The sequence below is a fragment of the Diceros bicornis genome, chromosome 26 (assembly GCF_020826845.1).
Source record: "Diceros bicornis minor isolate mBicDic1 chromosome 26, mDicBic1.mat.cur, whole genome shotgun sequence".
Lineage (NCBI taxonomy): Eukaryota > Metazoa > Chordata > Mammalia > Perissodactyla > Rhinocerotidae > Diceros > Diceros bicornis.
Genome location: NC_080765.1, coordinates 17,194,052 through 17,208,244, shown reverse-complemented (window position 1 = coordinate 17,208,244; position 14,193 = coordinate 17,194,052). Strand labels below are relative to the sequence as shown.

The 14,193-nt window shown below is 39.4% G+C and overlaps 1 protein-coding gene across 6 annotated transcripts in view; it reads right to left on the bottom strand.

Moving 5' to 3' along the window:
- The window catches only part of AUTS2 (activator of transcription and developmental regulator AUTS2), a 1,110,481-nt gene that overhangs the window by 603,794 nt on the left and 492,494 nt on the right, over positions 1–14,193 (bottom strand). For all 6 annotated transcript variants that reach the window (XM_058569470.1, XM_058569469.1, XM_058569471.1 and 3 more), the window contains exon 4: positions 339–374. In XM_058569470.1, the coding sequence (XP_058425453.1) occupies positions 339–374 (36 nt within the window). The remainder of the gene's footprint in view (positions 1–338; positions 375–14,193) is intronic.

The window sequence follows — 14,193 nt, the reverse complement described above, 5'->3', positions numbered from 1 at the left end:
GAATTCCATCCTCCACACGTCACTTCTTACTGAAAAAACAACTATATAGAAAACGTGGCATGAGCCATCAGGTTTCCCTGCATTCCCTCTCACTGCCAGGTAAGGAGCAAATGTTCTGGGTGCTGGGAACCAGACATACATCTCAGACTGACCCCAAGGGCCCAGCAAGTTTTACATTTTAAAAATTAAACAATTCTTAATAAAACAATGGATATCAGTCCGCTCTTAAGGACTGAGAGGGAATTTCCTAGATATTTTCCACATCCTAATGAGCATACATGATAGAAGTAAATCAATGCCAATGCAAGGCACACATGTGGAAGTAGAGATAAACTTACGAAGTAGCCTGTTCCCAAGCTGGAAGGAGCTGAACTCTGCAATAAAGCATAAAGACAAAGTGGAAAATCAGCAATGGTTTTTAACACGTTCCAATCCACACAGCTCATTACCAGCCCTGTGCAGGCTTTTCATCACTACATCACATCCCCAGTGTATGCTGCCACTTGTCATCTGCTACTGATACAAACACCGTGTTGCTTAATTTTTCCCTTTACATCTCTCAACAACTCAGAGATGCTAACGTGCTATTTACTGAATTCCAAGCTTCTGCGGTGGACGTAATTGCCAATTTATTTGACAGGCAGCTGGGTAATGAATTAATGATGGCATTTCGCCCTGCACTGAGACTAAACAGACACGCATCAGCCTGCCTCCCTGACTTGCTGACATTCAATGCCCCGGTCTCAAGCTACTCAGTTTTGTGGCCGCAAAGGGGCAGGCAAGAGGAAAAAGCCCAGACTGACTTGAAAATAAAAAGCCCAGTGGGTTTGGATGACTTTTCCAGTGTATGACCTACTTGCCAGTTTATTTCCTAAAGGCACCAGCTAGTACACACAGAGCGCCTTTCAAAAATGAGACATTTTGTAAACATAATTAGTAGACTAAAATGCAAAAAATGTGTGGGTAAATGGAAGCAGTGAAAAGCACCATTTTTCTGAAGGTTTTAGTCACAAGAATTATCAATTTAGGCTTCCATAGCTCTGACATACAGGGAAATAAAAAACAATAATTCTAAAAGGTATACAGGGCATCTCTTCTTTGGAAAAAAGAGGCAAAAAAAAGAACTTGGTTTGTGTCGTAAACTTGTCTGTGATTCGTTCTTGTTTGTATGTTTGTTTCTTTGTTTTCTTAAAACTTCTCATTACAAATTCTTTAATTTTTAGTGCCCTCTTCATGAACAAGAGAGGCCGCAAATGAGCTTGAAACAAAAAGAATGCTACTGCTGAGGCAGTCTTCAGGTCTCAGCTAGGCATCCTTGCACCAGCAGGGCCTCCTCTCTGACCGGCTTGTGTCGGGTGTCACACCTTCCCTGGCGTAACAGGGCCTGACTTGCACTCCGATGCAATAGTTACTCAGTTCACCTCTAGCTCTTCCATCTAAATATTCTGCCCCTGCTCTGCAAACGACAGGTAGCAGAGACCACCCAGTTTACTCATCATTGCTTCCCCAGAGCCTAGCACAATGCCTTGCACACATTTAATAAGTATTTACTGAATTAATGTATAAATAAATGAATGAATGGTTAAGAGAAATTAAGCCTTAGACAAATTTAACATCTCCAAAAATACAGCAGATGTGAATCTTCTTGATTTTAAACCACTTTTGAGAAGGAAATATAGTTCTGTAAGTATAAACAGCATCCACATCAAACAAGGAGAGTGTGCTCCAGGACATTCTTAAATGCAGTTCCCAAAGCAAAACTTTCTTCACCTCAGCGTTTCAGACAAGCTCAGGGGAATGAAGGATGATAGATATGTGATCCTGTACACTGGACTTGCTTTAAAAAAAATCGTGCTGCATTCTTGATCCCATAAATGGTATGTAGGGAGAGCGACAGTAGTCATGGAGACAGCTTCTCATAGCAGTGATTAGCCATGTGACAGCATCACCTGTTTTCAGCACCCACAGCCCTCCACGGAGCAGAGGAAGGCAAAAGCCAAGTTAGGTGTCCACCAGCCTGGAGTCATGCCCCTGGGAGGTAAACCCATTTTAGGATGAATTACTGAGAGAGAATATGGTATTTGTTTATTTCAGGGTTTTTTTCTTCCCTTCCTGCAAATTTATTTTATCCCAGCAGCAGAAGTACTCCACCAAACCCACCTCCCACCCCACATACATATCATCCTATTGTACACCAAAGAAAATTACATCCTTCAGGTCTCAGAAAGCTCTGTTATACTCATTTTGCATATATATTGTACATTACTCAGGGAGCTGGGTGGAGAAGAGGGCTTTGTTGTGCATATTTGTTCTGGCTATTGTTTATGCAGGTCTGACTGAATGAGGGAACAGTGGGTATCATTTCAATTTCTGATGTCAACATCAAATTACTTATTTAATTTCATGCCTGGCGAAGCATTGTATAGCTACACGCAGAATCATTTCACTTCATTTGTTATGCTGTGTTTTCGTGGCGATTGGCTTGCCTTCCAACTGACAGCTTTAATTACGACATGAATTTGATTGCACTGCCGAGGAATTAACATAATGCAACAAAGCATTTAAGCACCCTGCCTTATAACGCCCCCCGACACACACACACGCACAAACACAAAGACACACACGAAGGAACACTGACACTAGATCCTCACGTACATTAAAGGTCCACTGAAGTTTCAGCATTTGCTAGAAAGCATACAGAACCTTAGAGTCAGAGGCTACCCCCATTTGCCAACCCATTGTACTCACGTTTTTTTTAAAACAGGAAAAGATTTGTGGCACTAACTTATGATTTCTACACTTGGCAGAGAAATTTGTAGAAAAATCCTTCTAATCTACTTTGTCAAATGTGCACGGCATTAACTTTCCTCCCCTCCTTCTCTACCATATTTTTCTTGGCCAAGTGCCAGCTCCCTTCAATTATAGTTGGAGAATTTGAACAGAAACATCTCTGAAACGAAAAGATTTCTCCTTGTCCAGTTCTACAACCCCAAGAATCAGGCTATATGGCTTTGTATTCAGTGGGACACTACCCCCGGTCGCCAACAGAACTTCCACCACCAGATACAGGTAACAGAGGTTCTGAGACCAACAACAGACCAGGAGTCAGGGATTCACTGACAGCACACAACACACATTACATCCCTGGGCCTTGCTATCCAAAAGGCCCAGAAGAGTCTCAGTCATGCACACCTAACCTAAATTTGTATCTCTATATAGCTGCATATATTTTATAGCTTAACATTTTTTCAAGTCAGAAATTCCATGAACACCTCAAACCAAGGGCAGAAACAGATTATGCTACAAAAATGGAATAAATGTTTATAAACAGCCTTTTTATTGTTTGAAATGTGCTTTGTTAGTTATTCATTTACTGATTTGCATTTAGGAATTGGTACTGCTTTCTCACGTTAGAGGAGAAGAGAGAGACACCCAGAGGTAAAGGCCTAGGACAGAAAACATGTAGTGATGCCCTCACCACTGAACCATCTGATGGAATCAAGTTGATTTAAACTTTCTTTGTTTCCATAGTCAATTTCTAATGAGAGGAAGGGTCTTCCATTTTTCTCACTTGAAGAGAGAAGGCAAACTCTGTCCAAACTATACAGCAAAAGTGACCATAGAATCCAGAAAAGGCGATAAGCCAAACTGAGGCTCGAAAAACTAAAAGATGTTTTTAAAAAATGCAACGAACAAAAGTATCCTTAAATTCAAAAGCATTTGAATAATACTGTACACTTGTGTTTAGGCAAATACTTCCATTGAATAATGAAAAGGGCTTCATTCTTATTTCTTCAAGTAGTAGAGTGGCCAATTCACTCATATTTTCAATGCACTAGGTAGAAATGAGAGGTATAGAGAGACTGAGAAAATGGAGTAGGACAAAGTATTTAGCAGTTTGCATGAGAAGACAAGGATACGAGGAAATGCCAGCCAGATGGCTATAAGATATATGATTTCTGGGCTCATTATAAGCCATCTCATGTTTAACATGGTCTTTTCATTCTGCTGGTTTTTTTTTTTTTTCCCCGAGATTTGACCACTGCTCCAGCAATCTGCAAATTACCCACCTCGATCTCATTATGTTGCAAAGGAGAGCTTTCTTACACACACAGTCTGCCTCAATCTCCAAGCTACCACGAGAATAGTAATGGGATGCACAGTTGAAAGACATTTTCCAGGAGGTAGAATGTTGCTGCTGACATTCAAGTCTGCAAGTGGATATTCATTAAATGCTCATTCCACTCTTTCTCACTGCCCCCTACTTGACTTTCTTTCCATCTCTGTCACTAAGCTATCATTGAAGCTACTCATTAAACTCATGAAGTTAACATTTCTGTTTTAACAGCTTACCTACAACAAGGGATTTTAAAATTGATTATCCATCTAAAATAGATGTGCTCCATGCATTAGAGATCTACACAGAGAGGCCATGGCTACTATTACAGCTCCCTAAGTACAGCATGCATATGTACTCCATCCCTAGATGAGGATGTGTGCTCTGACCCTAGGGCTAATTTAAATAGAATATTTAAAATTCTTCCATATCACCAATTCTGTCTGACATCCCTGCCTATCCACCACCATGCTATGCTTTTCTCTCTTGGGAGTAAAAAGCAGAAGGATCACGCCAGGAAATCACATGGCCAACTAACATTTCTTGCAAAGGTCACAAAACAAACTCATTTTCGGATTTTCTATAGTGTTCTAGAAAACAATGACAATTAAAAGAACCCGAAAACTTAATCCTAAGAAATGTGCCTTGGAGACAAGATTACGAATAGCTGATAAAGATGCAAAATGTGTTTGAATGGGAATTATTACTAGGAGAATTCAAGTCAAAATGGAGCAACAACCTGTAAAAAGCATCAGGTATGGATACGGTCACTTGCAGCTTCATTTTTCAACCCTCTGTTAGAACCCACTTCAAGTTTGTCACCAGCTCTCACCGATACTCAACAGTCTTCTGGTTCTTTCTCTGATTTCATTCTTGCTCTCATCTTTACCTGCAGTTCTTCATGTGAAAGGCAAAGTAAACATTTTGAAGTAAAAATTCTAATAGCATTCCTTTTAACATCCTGCAGTGGCTTTTTAAATAATAACCTATAGTGAGTTGAACAGTGTCCCTCTAAAATTCATGTCCACCCAGAACCTCAGAATGTGATTGTGAGGGGTAATTTTACACATCAACTTGACTGGGCCACTAAGTACCCAGATATTTGGCCCAACATTATCCTGTGAAAGTGTTTTTAGATGAGTTTAACATATAAATTGATAGACTAAGTAAGGCATACTGCTCTCCCTAATGTGGGTGGCTCTCATCCTATCAGTTGAATAGAACAAAAGGATGACCATCCTCAGAATAAGACAGAATTCCTCCTGCCTTACTGGCTTCAAACTGAGACAACAGTTTTTTCCTACTTTCAGACTCAAACTGAAACACTGACTCTTCCTGGGTCTTGAACCTTCCAGTCCTGGGACTGAAATTATACCATTAGCTCTCCTGAGACTTAGGCCTCTGGACGCAGACTATAACAAAGCAATGGCTTTCCAGCTTGCTGACAGCCAATCTTGAGACGTGTCAGCCTCCATAATTGTTTATGTCTGTACATCCTATTGGTTCCGTTTCTCTTAAGAAACCCTGACTGATAAAATGACCTTGTTTGGAAATAGGGTTTTGCCAGATGTAATTAAATTGAGGTCATACTGCATTAAAATGGGCCCTAAATCCAACATCTGCTGTCCTTATAAGAAGAGGAGAGGACATGCAAACCTACAAATAGAGTAGAAGGCCTTGCAAAGACAGAGGCAGACACTGGAGTGAGGTAGTTATAGGTCAAGATACACCAAAGATTGCCAGATGCCACTAGAAGCTAGGAGAAGAAAAGAAGGATTCTTCTCTAGAGCCGTCGGAGGGATTATGGCCCTGCTGACACCTTAATGTTGGACTTCTGGCCTTGAAAAACTATGAGATAATAGATTCTGTTATTTTAACCTACTCAGTCATGGTCATTCATTACAGAAGCCCAGGGAACTACTACAATACCTAGCCTTCTTACCATGGACTAGAAGATATTATGGGATCAGTCCCTGTGCTCATTCTCTATACTCCAGCCACATTGTCTTATTTTCTTTACCTCAAACATGTCATGCTCATTCCTGACTCAGGGCCTTGAGCTTGTTCCTGTTGCACAGAATGCTCTTCTCACAGATCTTCACAGGGCTATCTTCTCTTCTTTATTCAGGCTTCTGTTCAAAAGTCACCTACATGGAAAAGCCTTAGCCAATCACCCTAAGTAGTAACACACATCCTTTCACCTCTTATTACGGTTTTGTTTACTTCATAAATGTATTCTATCAAAAATATATTACGTAAGGGGGCCGGCCCCGTGGTTTAGCAGTTAAGTGCGCGCGCTTTGCTACTGGTGGCCCAGGTTCGGATCCCGGGTGTGCACCGACACACTGCTTGTCCGGCCATGCTGAGGTGGCGTCCCACATACAGCAACTAGAAGGATGTGCAACTATGACATACAACTATCTACTGGGGCTTTGGGGAGAAAAAAGGAAAAAAAGGAGGAAGATTGGCAATAGATGTTAGCTCAGGGCCAGTCTTCCTCACACACACACAAAATATATATATACACATATATATAAAACATAATATAATAATATAAAATAATATCTTTTATTGTTTGCTCATAGGTTTGTTGTTTGCCTCCCCCAATAGAAAGGAAGCTCAGGAGGGCAGAGACTTCATTTTGGTCACCACTCAACCTCAAGTGCCCAGAACTATACCTGATACATAAAAGGTATCTGATAAATATTTCTGAACAACCAAAGCATTGACATATCCAGGAAAACACATAAATATATGGTACAGGAATGGAAAAAGACATAAACAAACTGTTAGGGAAAAGGAAAATCTGGCACAAATAAAGAGAAAAAGGAGATACGAAATATCAAGAGTCCTTCACAGGTGTAGACTAGATTTTCTTCTTAAATACAGGGAACTTCCTTGATGGTGTGGTCCATGTCTGTTTCTTCCTTAATAGTAGCTAGTGAACCTGGCACAGAGTAAAACCTCAATAAAGGTTTAGAGGGAGGGCAGGAAAAAGGGAGGACAGGATAGACGCTTGCATGGATGGATGAATGACGGTATGGTGGGATGAATAAATCAATAAAACCCCAAAACCTGGGAGATTCGAGGTAGGAGAAGGGGTATCTTGAGAAGCAGTAGAAGAAATGCCTGAACTGTGATCATATTAAATGAACTAAACAGCTATAGAACAAAAGATTAGAGAACTGTTTAGCATAAGAATTACTAGAATTGAATCTCTTTTCACTATTCTCTGAAACTTTTCAATTCCTTCAGTCTTTTTTTTTTTTAATAATTTCATTTATTTATTTATTTTCCCCCAAAGCCCCAGTAGATAGTTGTATGTCATAGCTGCACATCCTTCTAGTTGCTGTATGTGGGACGCGGCCTCAGCATGACTGGAGAAGCGGTGCGTCGGTGCGCGCCCGGGATCCGAACACGGGCCACCAGCAGCGGAGCGTGTGCACTTAACCACTAAGCCACGGCGCCGGCCCTCCTTCAAAGTCTTGAACACTTAAAAAGTATTAAATATTTTTCTGCCTTCTCAAAACTAAAAACTTAACTCAGATTTCTTCCAGAGAGAAACTAGAGTCAGATCCATATACTCATTTGAATAAAGCACTAAAGGAGTTTACTTCCACAGGGGTTGGGAAGAGTTTGCTAGAGGAAGTGACATTGGAGCTGGCAGAAGAAAAGAAAAAGAAAAAACAGAGGGAAACAAAAGAAGAAAGAAAGGGAGGAATATTTGAAAGTGCATATTATTTAAGAAAAAAGCAGTTGTTCAGAGGGACTAAGTATAAGGCACAAAGATGGGGAATTAGAGGGAGAGAGGGAGGATGAAGAAGTAGCTTCATACTTCCTTGTGGAGGGCTCTGCAAATAATCCTCAGGAGTGTGGACTTCGTTCAAAATATCTTACGACAGTTTAATTGTCAGCTCTGACTCTTAGAAAAACAACTGCGGAAGCATTGTAGAGCATAGTGCAAAGGAAATAGAGGCAGGGCAGACGAAATCATTGAGAAGCTACAGAAATCGTGTGTGTAAGAAATGGTGAGGGCAGCTGAAGCATCCGTAGTGCCAAGGAGAGGATAATCGTACCCAAACAACTCTTCAGAAATAAAGTCAGCAGATAGAGGAGAGTGACTAAGTCGACAGGAGAAGGAAGACAGAGGAAGGAACAGAGCTTGACTTTGAGGATACTAACTCTGGGATCCAATACTGGGACAGGGAGATAAGAGGGACAGTTGGGGTTGAGAAAAATAGGTAAGGAGATGTAGGATAATGAGGATTTTATTTGGGGGGAAGAGTGGTGCTTGTCATGATTGAGATAAGCAGGTCTTACCAAGTTGACAGTTACAAGGGAATTCAAATTAAAAAGAGTAGAGAAGGCTCGTAAGGGAAGTTCTAAATCTGATACAAAAAGGAAATATTGTTGAACACAAAGGATCTGCCAGAACTGTGCTACATGATTCAAATGTCATCTTTAAAGGAGACCTACAAGGTAGTTGAAATTATCCCCATTTCTTTTTTATTTATTTATTTTCCCCCCCAAAGCCCCAGTAGATAGTTGTATGTCACAGCTGCACATCCTTCTAGTTGCTGTATGTGGGACGCGGCCTCAGCATGGCCAGAGAAGCGGTGCGTCGGTGCACGCCCGGGATCCAAACCCGGGCCGCCAGCAGCGGAGCGCGCGCACTTAACCTCTAAGACACGGGGCCAGCCCTATCCCCATTTCACGGAAAGAAAACAAGGCTTAGAAAGATCACGTTCATTGCTCAACGTCACACAGATAATAAACAAACTGCTATTAAAATTTGGTGTGTTTGTAATGAATGCCCAGAACCACTTCATAATTTGAGGCTTTGTTTTATTTACAAAGTTTATAAGTAAGTTTAGCCACTAAGTTTTGACAACTTCCTCAGTCACAAAATTCTGTATAAGTCAGAAGCAATAATTTTCCCCCTTGAAAAACTCATCATGAATATTTATATATTGTTATTTTCCTTAACTTTTTCCTTAGTGACTAAACAAGTTACAGTGTCTCCTTGATGTGGACAAACTGGAAGTCTTTGTAGGCAATTATTCCCTCCTGGCAATATGGTTTGGAAATACGTAATTTAGAAAAGCCAAGCACATTTGGTTTTTAAGCTTTACCCATGAGTCAAATCCTCCAGCTACAGTGGAATTCTTTATTTCTTACTCTTTTTGCTTTTCCAATTCAAAAAAACAAAGCTGAAATAATAGAGTATTTTGATAAGCTGCACTTGAGAGTAAGTCTCACCTGCCAACGCTTCTAAAAATACCACTAAAAGTGAGCAGAAGACTTACAGGAATTCATATCAGTTGAAAAACCAGTAGTGGGTATGATGGACTAACAAGGACTGGATATATTCTCCCATATTTAGTAGCTTAAGCTACTAAAGAATCAGACAAAATGTGTAAAAGAAAGGGGTTTTAGAAATTGGGCGGTAGGCAGTGCAGGACAGTGATCTTAGAGAGAAGGGAAGCAAATAGGATGATCCTTACAATTGCCCCAGCTTACTGCCTGGAGAGAGGTTTCATGCCACGGTAGGGTGGGAGATGACTCAGGTGGAAGTATCCCTGACTTGAAAAGAAGAACTGATAATCAGGGGAAGCCAAGGCAGCCGAAATTTGCAAAGCAGAGGATGGGAGAGAAGAGAGCTTCACAAAGAGAGAATCATGAAACCTGAATAAGGTTCCCCTTTAGTCTTCACCTGAGTCCACATCAGCACATCTGTTGAGGTAAGGGAAAGAAGCACTGGTAAGGGGCAGGGAGAACAATTCCCAGAACTCACACAGGGCAGAGAACAGCTGCGGTTCCCACCAGCCACAGTGGAAAAACCTTGTAATACATCAGGAATTAGGCAGAGTACTCAGTACTGGGGGAAAATTAGCTTTAGACTAAAGGCTGTTGTGGTTCCACTCAGGAAAGTGTGAAAGCAAACCTCAGAAAAATCAAACTATTTTCAAGTGACGTAATTGTATCCTAGAATAAAGCTCAAGAATATTTATAGAAACCAGAAATATCCAGCACCCAGAAAAGAAAAGTTCACGTTTGGCATCCAAAACAAAAAATTGTCAGGCATGCAAAGAAGCTGGAAAATACAATCCATAGTGAGGAGGCAACACAGCCAATACAAACAGACTCAGAAATGACACAGATGACACAATTAATAGATAAGGGCATTAAAACAGTTATAATTATTTTCCATATGATCAAGAAAGTAAATGAAAGTACAAGCATGGTAAGGACAGACGTGAAATATTTTAAAAAACAAACCAGTAGCGGTCTTTGACTCCCATCTCCTCGTTCTCTGACAGTCATTAAAGTAATTAGTTACTAATGCCCTTTTAAGAAAAAAATGGGGGCATCTTCATTCTTTAAAATATTGTGTGGGTAGGTGTTACTCTGGTATCCAAAAGAATCATTCTGTGGCTGGACTTGTCAAAGGCTTTCATCTCAGCAGACTTTAGACTGTAATAGGTTTGAGGTAAGACTCTGCAACCTCAGAACTGCTCATGTCAAGGAAATAAGTGGCTGGAGGTTTTGGAACATCTCACTAAATGCCAACTACTTCCTCTTTTTCTTTTCTTTTTTTGTCATTTCTACTTTTTCCTTCATCTTTTAATAATGTTGTTGCAAAAAATATGAATTTTAATAATTAAAAGGCAACATAAACTCAAAAGTATTTCATAGACTGGCTTGCCATAAGATTGGCAGGACTGTTACAGCCCTAATTTTTTTACATTATTTTTATTGTGATAAAAAATATATATATAAGACAAAGTTTGACATTTTAACCATTTTTAAGTATACAATTCAGTAGTATTAATTACATTCACAATGTTATGCAAAACTATTTCATTACCCCAAACAGAAACTCTGTATTCATTAAGCCATAACTTCCCACCCATACCACTAGTTCCTAAAAACTCCTGCTCTAATTTCTGTCTCTAGGAATTTGCATATTCTAGATACCTCATATAAGTGGAATCATACAATATTTGTCTTTTTACCTTGGGCTTCTTGCACTTAACATAATATTTTCAAGGTTCATCCATGTTGTAACATCTAAGAAAACTTCATTCCTTTCTATGGCTGAATAATATTCCATTGTCCATATATGCCACTTTTTGTTTATCCCTTCATCTGTTGTTGGACAGTTAGGTTGTTTCCACCTTTTGGTTACTGTAAATAATGCTGCTATGAACATTGGTATATGAGTATCTGAGTACCTGTTTTTAATTTGTTTGGGTATATACCTTAAAGTGGAATTGGTGGGACATGTAGTAATTCTATATTTAGCTTTTTGAAGAACTTCCAAGCTATTTTCCACAGTGGCCACACCATTTTACATTCCTACCAGCATGCATGAGGGTTCCAATTTCTCCATATCTTTGTCAATACTTGTTATTTATCTTTTTATTCTTATTATAACTATCCTAGCAGATGTGAAGTGATATCTCATTATGGTTTTGATTTGCATTTCCCTAATGACTAATGATGATGAGCATCTTTCATATGCTTACAGACCATTTGTATATCTTCTTTGCACAAATGGCTATTCAAGTCCTTTGTCCATTTTTGAATTGGGTTGTCTGTCTTTGTTGTTGAGTTGTAGGAGTTCTTTATACATTCTGGATATTAAACACTTATCAGTTACACGATTTGCACATATTTTCTCCCAATCTGTAGGTTTTCTTTCACTTTCTTGATAATGTCCTTTCAAGCACAAGTTTTTAATTTTGATGAAGTCCAACTTGTCTCTTTTTTTGTGTGAGGAAGATTAGCCCTGAGCTAATATCTGTTGCCAATCCTCCTCTTTTTGCTGAGGAAGATTGGCCCTGGGCTAACATCCGTGTCCATCTTCCTCTACTTTATATGGGATGCCGCCACAGCATAGCATGACAGGCAGTGCGTTGGTCCACACCCAGGATTTGAACCTGTAAAATCTGGGCCAGTGAAGCGGAATGAGCAAACTTAACCACTAGGCCATTGGGCCAGCCCCTATCTATTTTCTTCTTTGTTTTTTGTGATTTTGGTATCATATCTAGGAATCCACTGCCAAATTTAAGGTCATGAAGATATACTCGTATGTTGTCTTCTAAGAGTTCCATGGTTTTAACTCTTATATTTAGGTCATTGATTTGTTTCAACTTAATTTTTGTACATGGTGTGATACATGGGTCCAAATTCATTCTTTTGCATGGAGAAATCCAGTTGTCCAGCACCATCTGATGAAGAGAAAATTCTTTACCACTTGAATGGACTTGGCACTCATGTTAAAAATCAGTTCGCCATAGATGTATGGGTTTATTTCTGGACTTGCAATTCTATTCCATTGGTCTATACGGCTATCCTGATGCCAGTACCATACTTTTTTGATCACTGTAGCTTTGTAGTAAGTTTTGAAATTGGGAAGTGTGAGTCTCCCAACTTTGCTCTTCTTTTTCAATATTGTGTTTTCTAGTGGAGGCCTCACGCCATTCCATGTGAATCTGAGTATCTGCTTTTCCATTTCTGCAAAAAAGACTGTCGGAATTTTCATAGGAATTGCACTGAATCTGAAAATTGCTTTGGACAGTATTGACATCTTAACAATATTAAATCTTCCTATCCAGGAACACTGGATATCTTTTGCCAATTTTTTTTGATCTAATGAAAAGCGAGGTCAGGACAACCAGTCAAAAGATCTCAATGACTACAATACTGTGTTCTTGTCCTCTGACCTAACGTGGCTTTCATTTCTCCACTCTATAATAAAATTACGATTAACTAATCCTAGAGTAATTTCCAGGGTCAATAAGATCTTGTACCAAAAGCAAAACAAAATCTCAGAAGAACAGCTACTTAAGTATTAAGTATTATTGTTAATAACTTAGGTAAGAAATATTGTTATGGTTTTATTATTATAATTTATAGCTCCATCACAAAATTAATGAAACATAAACACACAAAGAAATATTCTTATACACAGACATACTCATACTCACAGCAAAAGACTGAGTTAGTAGTCTTTACATAATTGATATTATACTGAAGAAGGGAAGGAGATTATCTGTAACTAAGAGATTAAGAGCACTATAGAAATAATTAACTTTGTTTATTCCACTCAATTCATATACTCAATGTTCCATACGTCAAATCTGACCCTAAATCCTACAAACTTTCCTGAGAGATGGAGGAAGGTGCCGTGTCTTGGGGTTGTCCACCTTTGCTGATGGAGAAACAGATGGGAGATTGTAAGGAATGACTCAATATGCTGCAGTGGTCTCCATTCTTTTATGCTTATGGACACCTCTTAGAAAAAAGCTTTTGAGCACACTCCTAAGATACGTGTGTTTATAAATTACATACATGAACTACTCCCTGCTTATTAAATTGAATATTAGTAAAGTTTAATGTCTCTTTTTTTAGACAAAAAAAATTAAATCCTGATATTTTCTTCCTGTAACACACTGGATCATCTTGTACACCATAATGAAGACAACTGCTTTAGAGTATAAACAAAGAGAAAGACGAGAGGGGACGGTTTTTGCAACTTACTATACACCCTAACTCTGCTTCGTCGTCTTGAAACTCAGAGACTGAATTACGGTCTCTTTCTTAAAAGTATTGTCTCACTTAATCTGTTAATGTTCCTTTGTTGGTATCGATAATATACATTTCTCCCTACTTGGTCTATTTTACAAGAAAGTTTCCACGTGTTGCTGCCAGGCTCAAAGATGGGTCAAGAATCCTGTTACATGACACATTAGGGAAGAAGGCAGGAACATCCAAAGAGGGCCAAGTGGTTCTCCAAAGCGGCAACGGGGGATCTGGCCTGTTGGCGGATACGAGGCTAGAGAGCAGTTAGAGCCAAGTCTGGAGGGCTGACAGTCCCCACAAGAGGTATGGTGTATTCTCACAAGGGCTTCTCTCTCAGAAGTCAATCAGGAAATTCAATTCCTTCTCTTGCCAAGTAAGTAACTGGTTAGTCATCTCTTCCAACAGGAATAAAATGGCACAAAGGGCTTCTTACCAATCTCATAGGTGAAGAAATAACAAAAAGTTCATTGTTAAAATGTTGTCATCTC